The sequence below is a fragment of the Blennius ocellaris genome (genome assembly GCF_963422515.1).
Source record: "Blennius ocellaris genome assembly, chromosome: 13".
Taxonomy (NCBI): Eukaryota; Metazoa; Chordata; class Actinopteri; order Blenniiformes; family Blenniidae; genus Blennius; species Blennius ocellaris.
This window is the reverse complement of record NC_137662.1, coordinates 10,795,302-10,812,616: the sequence shown is the minus strand read 5'-3', so window position 1 is coordinate 10,812,616 and position 17,315 is coordinate 10,795,302. Positions and strand designations below refer to the sequence as shown.

The window sequence follows — 17,315 nt, the reverse complement described above, 5'->3', positions numbered from 1 at the left end:
AGCGAAGGCCGAAACAAATTGTAAAACAGCTGGAGCACTTGTTGGGGCCTGTTTTGAGCCGCAGATCTGGTGTCCCAGTGACTGCCAATAGCAGCAGGCAGGATTGGCACAAAAGATACCGGAGTGCTCAGGTTTGTGGTCATGAAAGAAAAAAAAAAAAAGAACATGTCACAAAGTGTGACAGAGTGGCAGACCCGTCAACGTTCGGATCACAATGGAACCGGGCGACGCAAAAAAAACAAGCCGCATGTGGCTCCATGTACACAGACAGGTCATATTGATGTACCAGTCTGCCGTTGGGCGGGGGGGAAAAAAAACAAAAACTTGAGAGGCTCACCAGCTTTGAGCTTTAATATAACTTGATGTACAGCCTTCATAAACAGGTTCTTTCAGATTCTGATATCCATGTCAGCGTAGTTACCATATTCATGTCACTGTTCTCAGAACAACACATGTTCTCATGCATAATTCTGCCAGCACTGGTTGTTTGTAAAAAAAACAAACAAACCCCTCAGTGCGTCTTCCATGTCCCACTGGGAATAAAGAGGAACAACGAAGTACTCACTCACTTCACCATGCTGCAGTCACTGTCGCCTGATTAAAGCAGTCCTCCCAGCTCCACGTGGCTCCCTGTTGATTAAAGGGACAACGTTTGCACTGCAAAGCAAACACACTCGTCTCGTCGTCTGACGGTGTGATCCTGGTCACCTCCCCCGGGAGACCCACGCATATGGATGCTTGTGACTCACCAGGTAGGAGAACAGTAAATAAAGACACTTTCCAGTTGCATTGTGGGAGACATAAAGTCCAGTTCTTCCTGCGGGGAGGAGGGAGTAAAAGCCAGGAACCCGTGACTCCGTGAAAGGGGTTCCAACCTTGTGGGAGTGCAGCGGTAAAAAAGCAGGAGCGGCCTGTTACTTTAGAGAAAAAGCTGAACTGAGGGTGAATGTCTGCCGAGGCTCGGCTGACATCGTGACACACGCTTTCCAACATGGTGTCGCGTCAGGTCACATCGCCAGAGCGACGAGCTAATTTCGCCGTCGTCTGGCAGGAAGTACAGACGGGAGTTCATTATCTCCCGCGAGCGGCATCAAAAGTAAATCTGTCGTGTTTGTACGTCGTGAAGGGGGGGGGGTCAAGTGGCCTCACGAGCAGCGTGTCGACTTTATCAAAGACGGTGCGTAATTACGTGTTGTGGCGAGTAAAAACATGCCGACCTTCCAGCAGCGTCGCACGTTTCACAGCTGGGCTCCGCGAAAGGTTTGCAAGGAATAGAGTGAGCGTTCACCTCAGAAGGCTGAGAGATGCTGAGCTTCTGGGGGGGGGGGGGAGTGAGAGAGAGAGAATTCGAACTGGGAATGCAAACATTGCCCCATCAGGGCATCGTTGTGTGTCTAATAATATCCCCTCAAGTCCCGTGAATCACAGTCAGACAGAAACTGCTGGTTTTGGATGCCGGGGCGTCATGAATAAATGATTTCCTTCTCGTTTTGGTGCACACAGAGGAGGAAGAGGAGGAGGAAGAGGGGGGGGGCACGCCTGAGAAGAGGAGGCTGATTGACAGCTGCGTGCAAAGCCTCTGCGAGGAGAGTCGAAGAATCTGGAGTCGTTTCAATGAGTATGCAGATGCCCGGCACTCGGCACATTGACTGCTACCCCCCCCCTCTCTCTCACTCAGATCTGGGACAGCTGCAGCCTGATCTGAATCGAGACATCTTCACTCCGACGCCGCAGGTAGGTTTTCAGTTTATTAGCGGGCAAACTGTACGCTCTCAAGCTGTCGACACATGAGAAGAGCAGGTGTGACTCAGGCCACGGGGTTGGGAAGAAAAAAAAAAAAAGCTCACATATTGAAAATGAAATGCTTTATTAAATTAGAGACTTTGATATTCTAAAGCAGCAAATTATACATTCCTCTGCAACGGGGACGAGGGAAGGGTCTTTGAGGTGGGATTAATGGTTCTCCTGAAGGGAGTCGGGTCTTTGAGGAGCCGTTCTAAAGACCGGCTCGTTCCTGAACGTCACATCTCCACCGTGGAGGCAGAACGGGTGGAATCGGAGGAAGAGGGACCGACGGAGACGAGTCATTCAAACAACTGGCTCGTTTGCAACCGGCACATCTGTAGCAGCACGTTGGCCACACTGTGACGGCAGTATTACTTTCCTACTCACTGCGCTATTGTACCACGGTAGTATAACACGTTTACGTGGGTATATAAAATAAAAAGGTTGCCACTTGCATAAATCCTTAAGCGAGCAAAAGAGAATGGGCAGTGGATTTCACTTACGTCGCACTTTCCAACTGATCGAGCATCGTTACGCACAATCACACAGCAATGGAGGAGCCACAAATCTGTAAGACTTGTTGTAAAATTACATCATCAGGTCTAGGGACCTAAAAAAAAAAACAACAACAGGAGTTTGATTTTTCAAAAGACCACATTTACAAGGTCAATGGATCCAATTATTTAACCCTGCAATTGGAGGGTAAACAGTCTCGAGGCCATGAAGTCACACAATCAGCAAACTATATTATCCTAACTAAATGTGTTTTCTGTTAAAAGTTTGAGTTCAGACCATAATTGAAGAATTTATCTTTCTGGTTGCAGCGTTTAAAACTATTAGTATTTCAACTCCATGCATTAATGCATTGACATGAGAAATAGATTTTTTTTTCTCATGTAGCTGCATGTATTTGTGATTTTAAGTGGGTTTTTTGACTGTAAGCTTGTAGCACTTTCAGATTTTATTAAATTTTTCATCAAAAGTGCACAAGGACCAAAGTATTTCTAGTTTATCATGTTAATGTTGCACTCTGTAATGAACAAATAGCCGAGATTGTAAACTACCAAAAAAAACCCCTGCAGTATAACCTTCAGTGTGCATGTGAACTGTATCAAGATTTACTTTACAAGCAGCAATTCCTCCGTTTCGGTTTGTTTGAGTGAGCTGCAGATTTTCAAAGGGTCGGCTGTTTCTTCTTATCGTGTGAATGCTCCCAACTCAGAAGTGTGAATTTTTTTTTTTTTTACAAATGGCCACGTTGACAATTTGCAGCTGCTTGAACTCGCTTGGGTTTCAAACGGTTGTTGTGACAGACAAATCAAGATAAACATGAAATGCTCTATGGTCATATCAACCTGTCAGATGTTACTTGAAGAAAACTATGATATAGAACGTGAGGGTTTCATTTTTTTTTGTTTGTTTGTTTGTTTAATGTTTGATAAGCAAGTTAAACTGCTTTTTCTCTGAGATTAGCTCTCATCTGCTCCTCCAAACATCTGCAAGTACTCTTCAGCATTAACCATGCTTTTACAGACAAGATCATCAGTCATGCACCTCACCGCAAATGCTCCTTCTCCTCCTGTGCGGGTATTAAATGTCAATGCGTGGAGCTGCAGACGGCAGCCCTGCTTCTCGACACAAAGTGACTTCAGGGGGAGGTTGATTGAAATATGGAGACGGTGTGTACGTCTGATAAAAGCACCAGATTCCGTTTCGGAATAGCTGCCGCTATAATACAGCATACTCAAAAAAAAAAGCCAAATGGTTCCACTGGCTATTTTCAATGTTACACTGAGAAACTCAAACCGTCATGCTTGTACCTGCGTATTTCTTCACAATGAACCATCTCTTGCTTCACTAATAAAGGACTCACTTGTTTTTTTGTTTGTTTTTTTTAAACTTGTTTAACTTTTTAACCCATATAAGTATTGTGCAGCCCCTTTTGTAACTTTTCTCAACATCTTGCTGGCTTAAAAATCAAAATGACAAATGAGAATTATATCACTGTGAAGTTTTCAAATTTCTAGAATAATTTTAATTCATTTCGCAAGAAAAGGGGTCGCATGATGATTGACGATCCACCCATCTACTAAACCACTTCATCCCGTTCAGGGATGCCAATCCCAGCTAGCACTGAACAGTCCGTTGGTCCATCACAGATCATTACACCCACGCGGCACTGGAGCGGAGCTTATTGTAAGAAGTGATTCAAATGGTCAAAATGCTTGAGATTTAAAAGACCATTTGCTAAAACACACTTCGGATCCTCAGAGCTCCCAAAGTGTACCTCTGGGACACCAGCGGTGAAGGCGTCCCATTGCTTCCACTCTGGAACACACAAGAAAAAAACAGCTTCCAGGATGTGAGCGAAATGTAAAGTAGGACAAATCTGTCCAGTGTGTTGAAAGAAAGGTTGGTGAAATATTCAACTTTACAAACGGCTCAGCCTTTTTTAACCCCCCCCCCCCCAAAAAAAGAAAAAACTATTGGGCAGGGGAATTATTCCTTGTAGATCCCCTGAATATTTCACTAAATATTCAGCAATATTCCCCGACGTTTGCAATAAATAACTAAACCGGGACTACGTATTGCCTCAAGTTTGTAGTTAAGAGACCAGTTTGCCTGCTGCACTATCAATGCCAGGAAAGCACCGGTCCTGTGGGCAGGCAGTGCCTGTGGTGGTACCTGTGGAGGTATTGCCGCAACACTTTCCTGTCTTTCCGCTGATGCAAGTGGCGCCTTAGTTGGAGTTTCTGTTTCGAGCTTTGACCTACTTCATGCTCGCAGATACTTTTCAGCTACTTCGGTTCGGTCTCGAGTTGGTTTTCGAGCCATTTTGGCCTTTCGTCTCCCGACCTCTCTTCGAGCATTAAGGCGCTGTTGCTCCGAGACCTGCGACTCGCTCCCAGTGAACCCGAGCAGCGGGTCTGTCATTTCCACACAAAAAAAACAGACCATCTGGCACCAACAACCACACCAAAATTCTGATTCAAGGGTCCCGGGGTGATGTATATGTGCAGTGGTCCGCACTGTCGCTCCACTGCAATAAAATCTAGAGTGTAAATCTTCTCCAAGGTGCTCACGCTGGCCTTTTGAAACATGCATTTCAGGTAGTCGGTAGCTTTAAATGTGTTGAAGTCGCTTGGCGCTGATAGCTGGGTAGCAAACACGAAGACCAAAAGAAAAAAAAAAGGGGGGGGGGTTGAAGAAACTATGTCAAATGAAGTGTCCACCAAACTCAAATTTGTAACGTCACCACATTCTTGTATTCAATCTGCAGCACTAAAGTCGATTTCTGGTAAGAGGTGCAACTCAGGAAAAAAGATTTATTAAATACAATTAACTCCAGCGCCTCAGTTCACTTCGTCTTTTTCAGAGCGGCGCTCGTCCCGGGCGAACCGGATGATTGCACAGCCCTGGCAAAATATTAATAGAGTGAAAAAAAGTTAGCGGTTGAGGGAATTGTACTCCTGTCGTCACTTAGAAAAGATTACAAACGTGCGCTTCAGGGCGTAGACGATTCAAGACGGGCGGGGTCCATTAATATCAAACATATGGATGAATCAAGATCTTCTGGGTCACTATGATGAGCAGCGATCTCATGATTGTGTTTTACGGTTGTACTTTCTCTCCTTTGGATTCTTGAGATCGCAGGTACTGATCCCTCGGGGAACAAAGGAATCCATGAGTAGTGCTCTCCTTCAATACATCATCTAAGTCTTGTTGGTTCCAATACATGAGCATCTTTTTCACACAAAAAGTTATTTTTAAAAAGAAAATGTATACGGTGGCAGATGAAAGGTAAGAAAGCTATTCAGAGTTGCTAAATTATTACAAAGGACAAGCCTGAGGAGATCCTGACTATAATACAAAACGGCAGTTTGTTTCAAGTCATTGTGACAGACTCGGCTGATTGGATCGCGTGGTTGGATGGGCTTTGCATGAGAGAGCGGGCCCAGAATAAAGGATTCAGAGGATTTGGAGCGTATCTCTGGAAATAAAAATGCTAATCGTTGAAACATTTTACACCGTCACGGAACAACAATATCCCCACAGCGCTCATCAAACTTTAGACAAATTCAATAACTTCATCTTCTGAGGGGGAAGACGTGCGGCCGCGTGTCATTTCCACGCTTCCCTCGCGTCACAATGAAAGGGCTCCGAGCGACATCAGCGGGAAAAGGCTGATGGGGTGAAAAGCGGCGTGCTTATCTATGTACGGGAGTGGAACAGATGCGGAGATGACTTTATCGTGCAGCTCACTGAAAGAGAGGAAGAGAGAGAGAGACAGAGATAGAGAGAGAGAGGAAGCAAAAGAGAGGAGGCGGGGTCAGAGGCAGAGGAATGTGAGCTCCAGTGTCAGCTTAATTGTGGGAACAGTTTCTTGGCAGGTAGGACGAGCTTAAATAAAACAAACGACTTGTATTATCCCCCCCCCCCCCGTTAGTAAAATATTCAGCATCATCTTTCATTATTTACAAAAAAATTAATATATATATACAGCAAGGCAATCCAATAGTCGAGACTGAGCATCAATCACACAGCCGCACTGGAACAAACAAACAGCACTGCAGCAGCTGAAAGCGCGCGTTCAAAGGGAGACTTATGATTAGTTTGAAGATCTGGCCGAGCCAGTTTCAGCCCCCAATTGATTCACATGAGAAGCAAAAGATCAATTTGGGGCTTAAACACTTAAGCGGGTTAGATGAGGTTGTGGATCATTTACAGGGTTTTGTCTTCAAGCTCGGCGCTTCGATCCCTCGCCTCGTCCCGTCAGTGTGTCCTTGGCAGACCACTGAACTCCCGGCACGGTCGCCAACGGCCGGCCAGTTTGATAGACCATGTAAAGCAGACCCGAGACCATTCAAATCCACCCACCCTTCTATATTATTTGATTCAAGGCTGGAGCCCATCCAAGCTGACTGCGATAAAGAGGCACACTCATATTCACACCTACGGGCATTTTTTTTTTTTTTTTTTTGTAGAATCAGTAATTAACTTCAAATGCAGGTATTTCAATGGGAGACACTGAATACATCTGATGTGATGTTATTGTCCAACAATTCATGACAGACTCGAAAGGACCCGTACAGTCGTCGCGCACATCTTGTAGGTTGAAATAAAGAGCGAGTCGTTAATCTCTCTTAAGTGTTCTTTATTACCCTCTGAGGTTTCGTGAAACCCCGTTCGACGAGTGAGTTTTGTTCCGACGGCGTCCCGTCACGCTCCAGACGTCTTGTCGATATCACAAGTGTTAACGTACGTACAGAATGATGCCCGACAGGTACAGTAAGGCCACATCACTACTTGCACAATAATGGTTACAGTACAAACTGTGTGCGTTTGTGACAAAAGCTTGCCGTCGATCTACAAATAGTGAAGAGGATGAAAAGCTTGAGACGATCATTTACAAAATAGAGCAATGTAGGGCTTTCGTCTTTAAAACGCCACCTGAACCGTCAGTCCCGGTCTCCAATAATACCCGGTGTAACTGCATATCAGAACCACAGAATACTCGCGTCTTACAGCAACGATTGTGTTCACAAGGACAATCGCATGCTGGGATTGCAGAGAGTTCAATCCATCCCTGACCACGACAAGTCTTTCTTAGCGTTTACCCCCCCAAGGCCAGTAAACAATTGCATGATGAATACCATCATGGTGCTACAGCGGAAATGTGAGTGCTTACAGTATTCTGAAGATGTTATTCCATCGTAATATAGTATTTTGAGAAAGTTAAGAACCTGCAAAGTTTGAGACTTGTTTTCCATCAGAAAGTCTGATATTTCAAAAAAAAAAAAAAAAATCTAAGCATTTATATCATAACAAGAAGAAGAATAGACAGTGGCTCAGTTTGGTGTTTTAAGGGAAAAAAAATTACAAATCACAGAAACTCAACTGACGGCCGGTGTTGAGTGCAATTTTACCCACAGTGCCACGTGGCGCGCGCGTCAACCACATTTAGGCTTCCCAGGGACAGCCGCAGGGGTCTCCACACATGCGCTTCCTGTCCCAGAGGGCGTGCAGCTCCTGGGCCGTGTGCTGGGGCGACGACAACATGTCCAGGTAGCACTCCTTCTCGCACAGCCAGCCGGCATCCTGGCGACAGGAGACGAGGGCCAGATTGGATTATTTAGCCCCGCGCTGGCTCAGGTCAGTGGTAATCGGCCACCTCCCGGTTCGCCCTAAACGACCTCCATGTTGCAAAGATTAAAGCAAAAACGTTCCAGTCGCACGACGAGGAGCTTCACACCGAGATCTCGCATCCACCTCGCGGTCGCAGGTCAAATGAGGTGAATAAGCATAGATCAGGGCTGTAATATGTACTGAATAGATGTGAATTTACTAGTAAGTTAAAAATGCATGTTTACTACTTCTTGTTTTGTTTTTTTAACCCCAATTCAACCGTACAAGCTTCGATCATCCACAAATTATAAATGAGGGTGAGAAAACCTGCTCTACTCCATTCGACATCACTGCGTTATATTAAACCTCTCCTTTCGTGCAGTTGAATGAGCGAAAGGCCAAATCTCACACTGTAAAGTTTTATGATGTTTACCTGCAAAAGAAGTCTTATAAACAAGATTTACGAGCGAGCACCTCGTCTCCATCACTCAGTGTCGATCTCAGCAGGTAACGGAGCAGAGACAAAGTCGCATGAAAGCTGTGCAGATATTTCACATTAGAGCAGTGGGGGGGGAAGGCCACTAATTCACTATAATGTGTGAGAAGAGATCTTTAAAACATATGGAGGAAGAAGTGTAATGGAAACACACCCAAATATTGATAAAACAAATATCATAATTCGTTTTAATTGACCCTTTTTATGTGCTTACTGTACGGCTGCTGTCTTCCTTCCAAGGAAAAAGTTTTAAATGCACATTTTCCCTCGGCTGTTTTGTGAAACTTTTCCATTTTAGGCCATGAAGGCTTATCTGTGTGACGAAGGTCTGTGCACAGTGAGAACACTGGGCACGATGATTCCACATGCAGGACCTTATCATTTACGACACAAGTCTGATAAAAGGTTCAATTTATAATTGCATTAGGATTGTGTCAACACGGCAATTCGTCTGTGATCAATGAGCCTTGCAGGGAGCGGCAATTCCAGCGCTTTTCGTTACCTGATATTTCTGTGGTCCAACAGCTGCCATCCATATCCCCATGCTCACGTCCTCGCCCTGTGAGGAGACATTCAGGAAAAAGGCCGCTCACCCCCGTGGTCCGAGCCGCGCGGCCGCTCGGCGTCGAGCATACTTCACCTGGTACGCCTTCAGCTGCTCCGCGTTGCTGGCGAGCCACTGAACCAGGTCACGGGAAACCACGTAGCCCGAGCCGCAGGCGAACGCCGGGTAGGCCGGACTGGCGTACTCCAGCTCCTGCCACTTCCCGATACGATCCACTGCCCAGCTCTGCCTGAAACTGGGTCAGGGGCGGCAGACAGACATCGTCAAGCCCCTTTTCCACTTTCCGGCTGAGCGCGACGTCGTTGCTTCTCGCGATCGCAGATAAAACCCCGACCGTGCATCCAAAAGAAATACCGTCAACACGATCGGACGTCGAGATGTACTTACTTCCCCCACCAGAAATTGCGGCGCTTGAGACCCTTCTGGTCAATTTTCATTAAGACAGAGTCCACGTCGATGTAACAATCATCATCCGTCTTGAGCAGCAGATTAAAATCAGCATTTCCCACAGACCTGCCAGAGAAGAAGTGTGCAATCTTAATTAAAAGCCGCCTTCTGACTTTCTTTGGAATATTCCAGACTCCCATTGACTTTCAAATACCACGGGGCCGAGGGCAAGAGGTCTGCAGGCGAGTCAAACGCCTCCGAGGTCAAAGCTTTCGGACAACAGTTTGTGTTTCGCTATCTCATGACTCGCATGCCGCGCGCCGTCCCCAACTGAGTGATTGCAATCTCCACTCTCACAGCGAGACATTTTGAGACGATGACACACTTTCATTTCAGGTTGCTGATTTCCTCAGAGGGCCAGTGGCAATTTCGGAGACAAGAGAATCGAGTCATTAGCACTCGGCGTACCATTTATAGAACTGAAGCAGTTTGGAAGGCACGTTCCTGTAGGTGTCCACCACGTCGACGAACACCACGTCGCCATGCCGCAGGCTCTCCTCCTGCAACGCCGCGTCCTCCTGCCTCAGCCTGGAGGCATGGCGCTCCATCCTGGTGGGGCGGCCTCGCAGCAGCTCCGACACGCCCTCCCCATCTGAAGCACAGGCAGTGAAATTTGAAAAGAAAAAATAAGGTATGGGGATGTGACAGGAAGAAAAACAAAAACAAGAGCAAGCAGAATAAATTGAGAGGTAATTGTGAAGCGTTTTTAAAATCACAAAAGATATTTGTTTAAAGAAATCCACATTAACTTTTTACACAGCCAGAGTTTAAATAAATAAATGCACCTTTGAGAGACAAGTCAAAATAATAGAAAATAAACCACTTTACAGAGGGGATCGTTGGTTTCATTTGCAGGAATATTGAATGATGAATTTAATTGTTTTCAACAAAAGGCATACAAATCCATTTTTCTGATAAGACTCCAATGCAAATACATGCAGGTGAAATCAATAATTTAACACAGCGGGGTGCAAAACGGAAGGGAAGGGAACATTTCTCCTTCCATTCTGCAGCCCCCCCCCCCCCCCCCCCCCGAGGTGAAAAGGAGCTAATCTTCCAACCGGCCAGGGTGAACAATTCAGGGGTTTGTTTTTTTTTATAGAAGCTTTTAAATGCAGGCGCTTCTTTCGTTGGCTCGTAGCACGATTTCGATCGAGCTGTTTTCATATGAAGCTAAGAATTAATTTGGTTGCTGGACCCACCATAGATGGTAAATGTGAACCCTCCAGCCAAACCGGGAAATCCAAGAGCACTTCTATGAGGCAATATGCCCTCTGTGATCTGCAATTCCAGGGGGGAAAAAAAAGCACACACACACACACACACACACACACACAAAAAGAGGAAAAGTTTTCCTTCTTGAACCTTCCTTTTTCTTCTAAACTTGAGAGGATTTCCTCATACATATATTTTTGACACTGCGTACAGAAGAGATCTTGAGGACGCCTCCTCCGTCGTTGAGCTGCACAGAGGAGTTGACTGTGGTCAAAGCGGCAGAGTCCAGACTCTCCCAAACCAGCGTCCCCTCAAAGCCCTGCGTAAAAACACATGCCAATCTGATGCAAAACCGTTCAACTGGTAAAAAAAACAAAAAAACGTACCTCTCATTTAAGCCGATCCCACAACTTCTTCATATATATGACCCCCCCCTCCCCCCCAGACATGTTTTTAAAAGTTTATAAAAAAACATCTACTCTGAGAGCCAAGCCGACTTTCTTTCTAAAAAATGTAAATTATATGAGAAAAAAAATCTAAAACGCGTAGCCCTTCCTGCTCATTAAAAATTCAAAAATCTATGAATATGCTAATGTTTTTTCATTCCTCAAGTTTAACTGCAGGACACGAAACGTCTCGCATTCCGCTGCGGCGTTGATTCTTAATGTATGGGGCTTCGCCGACGGCTGCAAGGCTGCAAGGCTTCCTGGAAACAAACGTCAGGCTGATATTTGGTTCCACGAATCTCTGCAGCATCAGTAAACACCCCGAAATTCACAGGAGGTGAATTCATCTGCCAATCTTGTACTGCAGTTGATGCACTTGGCTTCATCCCGCAATGCTTCACACTAATAAGGGAGGGGCACAGAAATCTAATAAAACACTTCTATTTGATGGCAAGAACCCTCCAGTGCACAATGAGTCATCAGACGTCTGAAATCATTATTCAGGAAAATGAGTATTTGATGTGAAAGTACTTGGATAGTAATTTTTATGACAGCTATTGGGCACAGATCGAGAAACAAATGAACACTTAAGCCAGACACAGAATAAAAACCGGAGTTGTTTTCTTTATTTGCGAGCGTTTGCAAGCGTGTTTAAAGCCGCGGCGTGACAAATCACACCGGTCTGCTGACTGCCGTTTATTTTGATGCACACAGAAAAAAAACCTCTCTCGGCTGGTGTGGAGGGAAAACGCTGCAATAGTGCTTTCAAAATGGGAGGTTAACAGTTCATTTTTTAGCACTTAATGCAAAATGCAAAGTGAATTAACAAGATAGGAATCTGCATTCGGCGTGAGCGCCATCAGTTCTTGAAGATCAGAGTTTGTGGGTCGGCCACACCATCACTCCGGGTGATTCTCTACTCTGAAGGTAGCTCTTAATAAATACTGATTGTATGTTCAGGGGTTTGTTTGTTTTGTTTTCTTTAATCTGTTGCAGAATGAATTTGGAGCTAATCAGACACCTTCCTGCTGGTATTACAGATAAGTCGTAGTTTACAGCACTAGAGTCACATTACTGTATATCACTATAAACCCCAAGAATCCAGTGTATAAACAAAGACCTCAGCACATTTTGGAATAGAGGGACATTTCAAACATGATAACTTAACATCCTGGTGAAATCGTGACAGTTACGACATCCCGAAACTTGAATTGTACACTGTTTAATCGGAGAAACTGTATTCACGCGCTTGCCGTCAAGGTGCATTTTCAGGTACGACAGATTGTGAGTGTGGTCAGAGCTTTAATCAGATTAAACTTTACAGCTAAACAAAAGTTCCATCAGGAAAACAACTTCGCATAATTATCAAATCAGTTCCCAGAAACACCTGCAGAAGACTGCTGTGGGATTTTAGTTGTGATGAATTCATTACTATGTACCAAAGCATTGCTGACTGTCTTTAGATTAAAAAAATAAATAAAAAATCAGGATAAAACATTAGTCAAAATCCAAATAATTAAAACATATTTAATGCACAATATGCGACAGCGACACTCCCGAGTAAAGGTGATAATCTGACCTTGGGCAGGATGAACTGCTCCACTGGTTTGTACCACAGCCAGTCGACCAGCGTCCCCATGCTGATGGAGCTGAAGCGAGCCGTCACCACGGCTTCCTGGGAAAAACACAAAAGGAGGTTTGACCCATGAAGAACTTATGGGGAAAGAGTAGTAACTCAATGGCACGTCACATTACACAACAGAAATGTGTCTTTAAAAAGCTTCAACTTGGAGCTCTAAAGCGGTTTAGCTTACAGAAATGCTGCAGTACCACCGAGAGCCTCTGGGGGCAGTGTTTAGACAAGAAGCGAAGAACAGAAAAGGCTAAAGTTTTCGAGTCGGCGTCAATATTGCTCCCTCCTCCTGAATCCTCCGCGGTCACTTCGTCTGCCGTCACACCTTAGTTACCATAGAAGCACCGACAGCTGCAGTGAGTGGATCGGTGCCTGTGCTTATATGGAGCATAAATGAGCTCAGTCCTCCAGCCGCCCCCGGGCGGTCGCATCTACGGGGCGCCACGGGACCGCGGCGGTGCGGGAGGCAGTTACGCTTGCGGGTGGAGGCTTGGGTTTACCTCCTGGTCCAGCTGGAGAAGCTTCACCGTCACATTGCTCTGGAGCTCCGGGACGGTCCTGCCGGAGAACACCCCCAGCCTCGTGATCACCACCGGGTGCAGGACCTTGAAGTCCAGGGCGATGGCCGAGACGTCGGAGGGCTCGAGCACCGACGGGTCAGAGACCGTCACCATCTCCATCTCCGCGTCCTGCGCCGCCACTGGGACACCGAGAAAACCAGAGGTGCTGCACGAGCTTGCAAGATAATTTATTACAATCCCAGCATGCCGATCCCCCCCGACAATGAGGCTGCCTGATTCAGGGAGAGACGGAGTGCATTCAGAGAAGAAGGCTGGTAAAGCTACACCATCAGCACTTTGAGGAGCCGGTTCCTGGGACAGCTGTCTTCAAAGTGAGCTTCTGCTCATGAGCGAGGTTTCTTAATTACAAAAGAGCAGTTTATTACCCAGGAGATCAATGAAAACATCAAGGCTGTTAGAGAGAAGCAGAGCTTTTTCCTCCCCCCCCCCCCCACTTTATATGCATTCTACACAAGTTCCCTTGCTCAGTCCAAAATAAAGACAATTAGAGGAGGCGAGTCTCCCACAAAGGCAGCACAGCAGTTCATCAAACTCAGTGTTTCTCACACAGATCGAATGAAGTTGACCTGCATTTTTTTTTTACCCACATGTGAGGGCGCATTTAATATTGCTATGCTGACTTGTACTTCATACAAATCAAATAGGAGCTCTGCTTCTCTCAGCAGTGTCCATCAGCAGACAAAGAGTTTATTCAGAGGAATAAATGAAACTCAACATAAATTATTAACAGCCAACTCATTATTTAGTATTTTCGGATGATTATGGGAATATTCAACCACTAGAAATGTCTCAGGATGTTCAAAAGTGGAATAAATAGCGAAAAAACATGAATCTTTTTTTTTTTCCATTATTGGCAAATTTGCCCATTATTTTCCAGATCAATGAATGAAATGTCAGAAAATAAAACGTTCTGCATGACCCCGTTTGATGGATTATTTTTTGCTTCAACAATCCAAAAACCAAGACTTTTAAAAAAAAAATTTGTTGAGAAAACCAGCAAAACAAATGATTTTCTCAATCAGATAGCAACAAGACTCGACTTGAAATTGATGAAACGGTAGATGTGAAATCATTAACCTGAGATTAGAATCACGTCTTTTTTCTTTTCTTTTTGCTCATGTCTGCAAACCCAGATACTGCCGTCTCTGTTAATAAAGAGTGGTTTTTACACTTAATTTGCAATTTCATGCACACTGTATTTGGGATTTTTGATTTAGTATTTCCTTCAGTAACAAAACATTCATACAAGCTAATATTTGTAATTTTTTTGGCCACATGCAGAGATGGCTAATAAAATGTTGCATTAAAATCCTTGTTGAGACAATATTGTCGTCTGCTTCCCAATACAATATGTTTTCTAAACATGAAAAACTGTATGTAATTACACGGAGAGACTGTAAATGTTACTCTCCCCGCGAATGAATCACTCTGTGAGCAATTAATCATTTCAAGCTATTGTTTCACGTCAGCAAACAAATTAATCCAGCACTCCAGGGCGACGTTTTAAAGCGACTCCCGGTGTCTTTGAATGGTGTGTTAATATTTGGACAGTTTCTCGCCAGTACAAATCATGAACACGAGTTGGGAGCGGGATTACTAGGGACAAAAAAAAAAAAAAAAAAAATCGGAAAAAGTTCATTAGCGCTTCACCTGCTTGTGGTCGTCACAATCCTCCCTGTGATGAATGGAGGATAAACACCCACGTTTCGAGCAACCATTAATTGTCTGCTTAACGTTTGCTTTGACCTGAATCCCCCCCCCTAGAGTCAGGTACCCAACTGTGTTTAAAAGCAGCCATTGTCTCGTTCTCTTCCAATCACGCCAGGCTCCTCATACCGAAGCCGCCCGCATCATTTCTGAAACGAATCACGTCAACACTTAGAACCATTAAACGCGGCGGCGAGAGGAGAACTGGGGCTGGAAAAAAAATAAAACGTTGCTGTGACCCTAAAGGCCGGTGTCTGGAAAAAAAAAAAAAAAAAGTCCATTCTGATGAGTGGTAATTATGTGTTCGTGAAGGCAGCAAAACACTGAGGTGGCCGCAAAACGAAGAGAAAAATGACTGGATTGGACTGGCTCTGTGAAGGTGAGAGACACCACAATTACTGCGGACGCTCAGCGTGACAGCCGGCTTGTTCAATTATTCTATATGCAGCACGTCCGCGCTTCATACAGCCCCCGGTTCTCCTGTGTTAGTAATACCCCCCCCCCCCCCCCCTGCAGCAGCTCTAGTGACTGACTGCAACACATATCTGCAGCTTTGGCCTTGGATACAGAAAGAAAAAAGTTGTCCTTGAGCCGTGGGTGAACGGGAATAAAAGGTGTTTTACTTTCCTTCTGAACACGCGTTCCTTTTCATTCTTTCAACTCGCGGCTGTGCAATTCCGCCTCGGCTCCGGCTCGGAAACAATCACGCGTGTATACAACAGACTGCAGAGATGAATTCCGCGTCTCAAAAGCCACGGACGTCAATCACCGCTGCCTATTTTACCTGGTTGGGTGAAGTTCAGGAGGGAGCAGGAGTATGGATCCTCCCTGTCCTCCTCCGGAATGGGACACCCATGTTCGCCCACGATAAACTTCACCCCCACTCTGGAAATGCACACAGACATTAATGCTTTTTTTGGGGGGGGTAGACTGTGTGTGCAATATTCAGCTACAAGATTTCTAAAGAGTGTCCATCTATCCACCCTCCGTTGCCATGGTTACTGAGGGTTGCTTAAAGGCCATCACACCTTATCTGTGCTCAGATCGCTGAGTGAGACGGAAATGGACTAAAAAAAAAAGAATAAAAGAGGGAACAATATCGCCCGTTGGTCAGGTGGCGATAAAAGGGTTGATGGGGCAGGTGGTTATTTGCTTCCAGCTGCAGGTTTTATTCCAAAAAGTATGACAGTCATTAAAAAAATGTTTTTTTTTAAAAAGACAACAAGAAAACGAGATGAGGTGAAGTTGGGGGCTCCACCACACAGACCTGTGCTGAAAGTGGGGGTGATCCCTGAGATAGCCCAGCCAGGTGTCTCTTATCGCTTGTCGCAGTTGGTGATGGTGTCTCGCTGACAGCACTCCCACCAAAACTTCATAGAAAGGTAATGGTTCATCTGCATGGGAGACACAAAGCAATGCACAGACACTGATGAAATGGGGGGGGGGGGGGGGGGGGGGGGGGGTAAAAAAATCTAATTAAAACCTCTAACAACAGGTTGCATGAGCTCACACAAAGAAAACTATCAGGAATGACGATTTAAATTTGCAGTTGGGAGAGTTCTAAGCAGAATAAGGGAATACAAGCAGAGGTTTTTTTGAGGCTTGGTTTGATTCATGCCTCCCATCCCTGATCCTGACAGCGGCTTCCTCTGAATTATCACTTCGCAGTGACTTACACTGATCCATCCCATAATTCATCTCATGAAAATTAATGCCTTCATGAATGCATCAGAAGGTGCTTAAAAAACTACACCGCGCCCGGAGCGCCGCGGATCTGATAAGCGGGGTTATTAATCCGCTTGAAGTCAAAGACACCGGCAGAAGACGCTCCACTATCCCAGCAACGCCCCGCGTCGATCAACTCTTTACCGTTTCACTCAAGAGACGCGCACAAAAAAAACACAAAAAAACAACACTCAAAGCCCCGCACCCCACGCTCCACACCGGGGCGGTAAAAGCAAAGTTCGCCGGCCGGATGTGGGGGAAAAGTTGCGATGTTGTGATCAAGGCAAAAACTCGAGGTTGTGGCTTTTCTTTAAAAGAACCAATTTTTTTTTTTTTAAAGTACCCGAGTGAGTGTCGGTGTCCGGCGGGCTGGAGGAGGGTCTGCGTGCCAACCACAAGTGCACGAGGACGGCCACAGCACAAGGCAGCAGAATGAGCGCGAGCCTCCGCATTCAGCCGGAGCAGCCTGCGGCGTTCAGCGGCGCGGAGCCTCTTCCTGAGCCGGAACCGCACGGCGCTGTACGGTGAGCCGCACGGTGTGAGCCGCTCCGTGTGCGCGCCTCATTTCAGCTCCGCAGCCCTCCGCTGG

General features: G+C 45.6%; 1 protein-coding gene across 1 annotated transcript; it reads right to left on the bottom strand.

Annotated features, from left to right (window-relative positions):
• Nucleotides 1-6,944: 6,944 nt before the first annotated feature.
• b3galnt2 (beta-1,3-N-acetylgalactosaminyltransferase 2) lies at nucleotides 6,945-17,240 on the bottom strand. Its single transcript, XM_080507919.1, has 12 exons — nucleotides 17,070-17,240; nucleotides 16,269-16,395; nucleotides 15,786-15,886; nucleotides 13,214-13,413; nucleotides 12,660-12,755; nucleotides 10,846-10,953; nucleotides 10,622-10,700; nucleotides 9,828-10,011; nucleotides 9,360-9,485; nucleotides 9,048-9,207; nucleotides 8,910-8,966; nucleotides 6,945-7,884 (listed from the first exon to the last, which is right to left on the bottom strand). The coding sequence occupies exons 1-12, from the start codon at nucleotides 17,176-17,178 to the stop codon at nucleotides 7,747-7,749; spliced, it is 1,485 nt and encodes a 494-aa protein (XP_080364045.1). The 5' UTR covers nucleotides 17,179-17,240; the 3' UTR covers nucleotides 6,945-7,746.
• Between the last annotated feature and the right edge of the window lie 75 nt (nucleotides 17,241-17,315).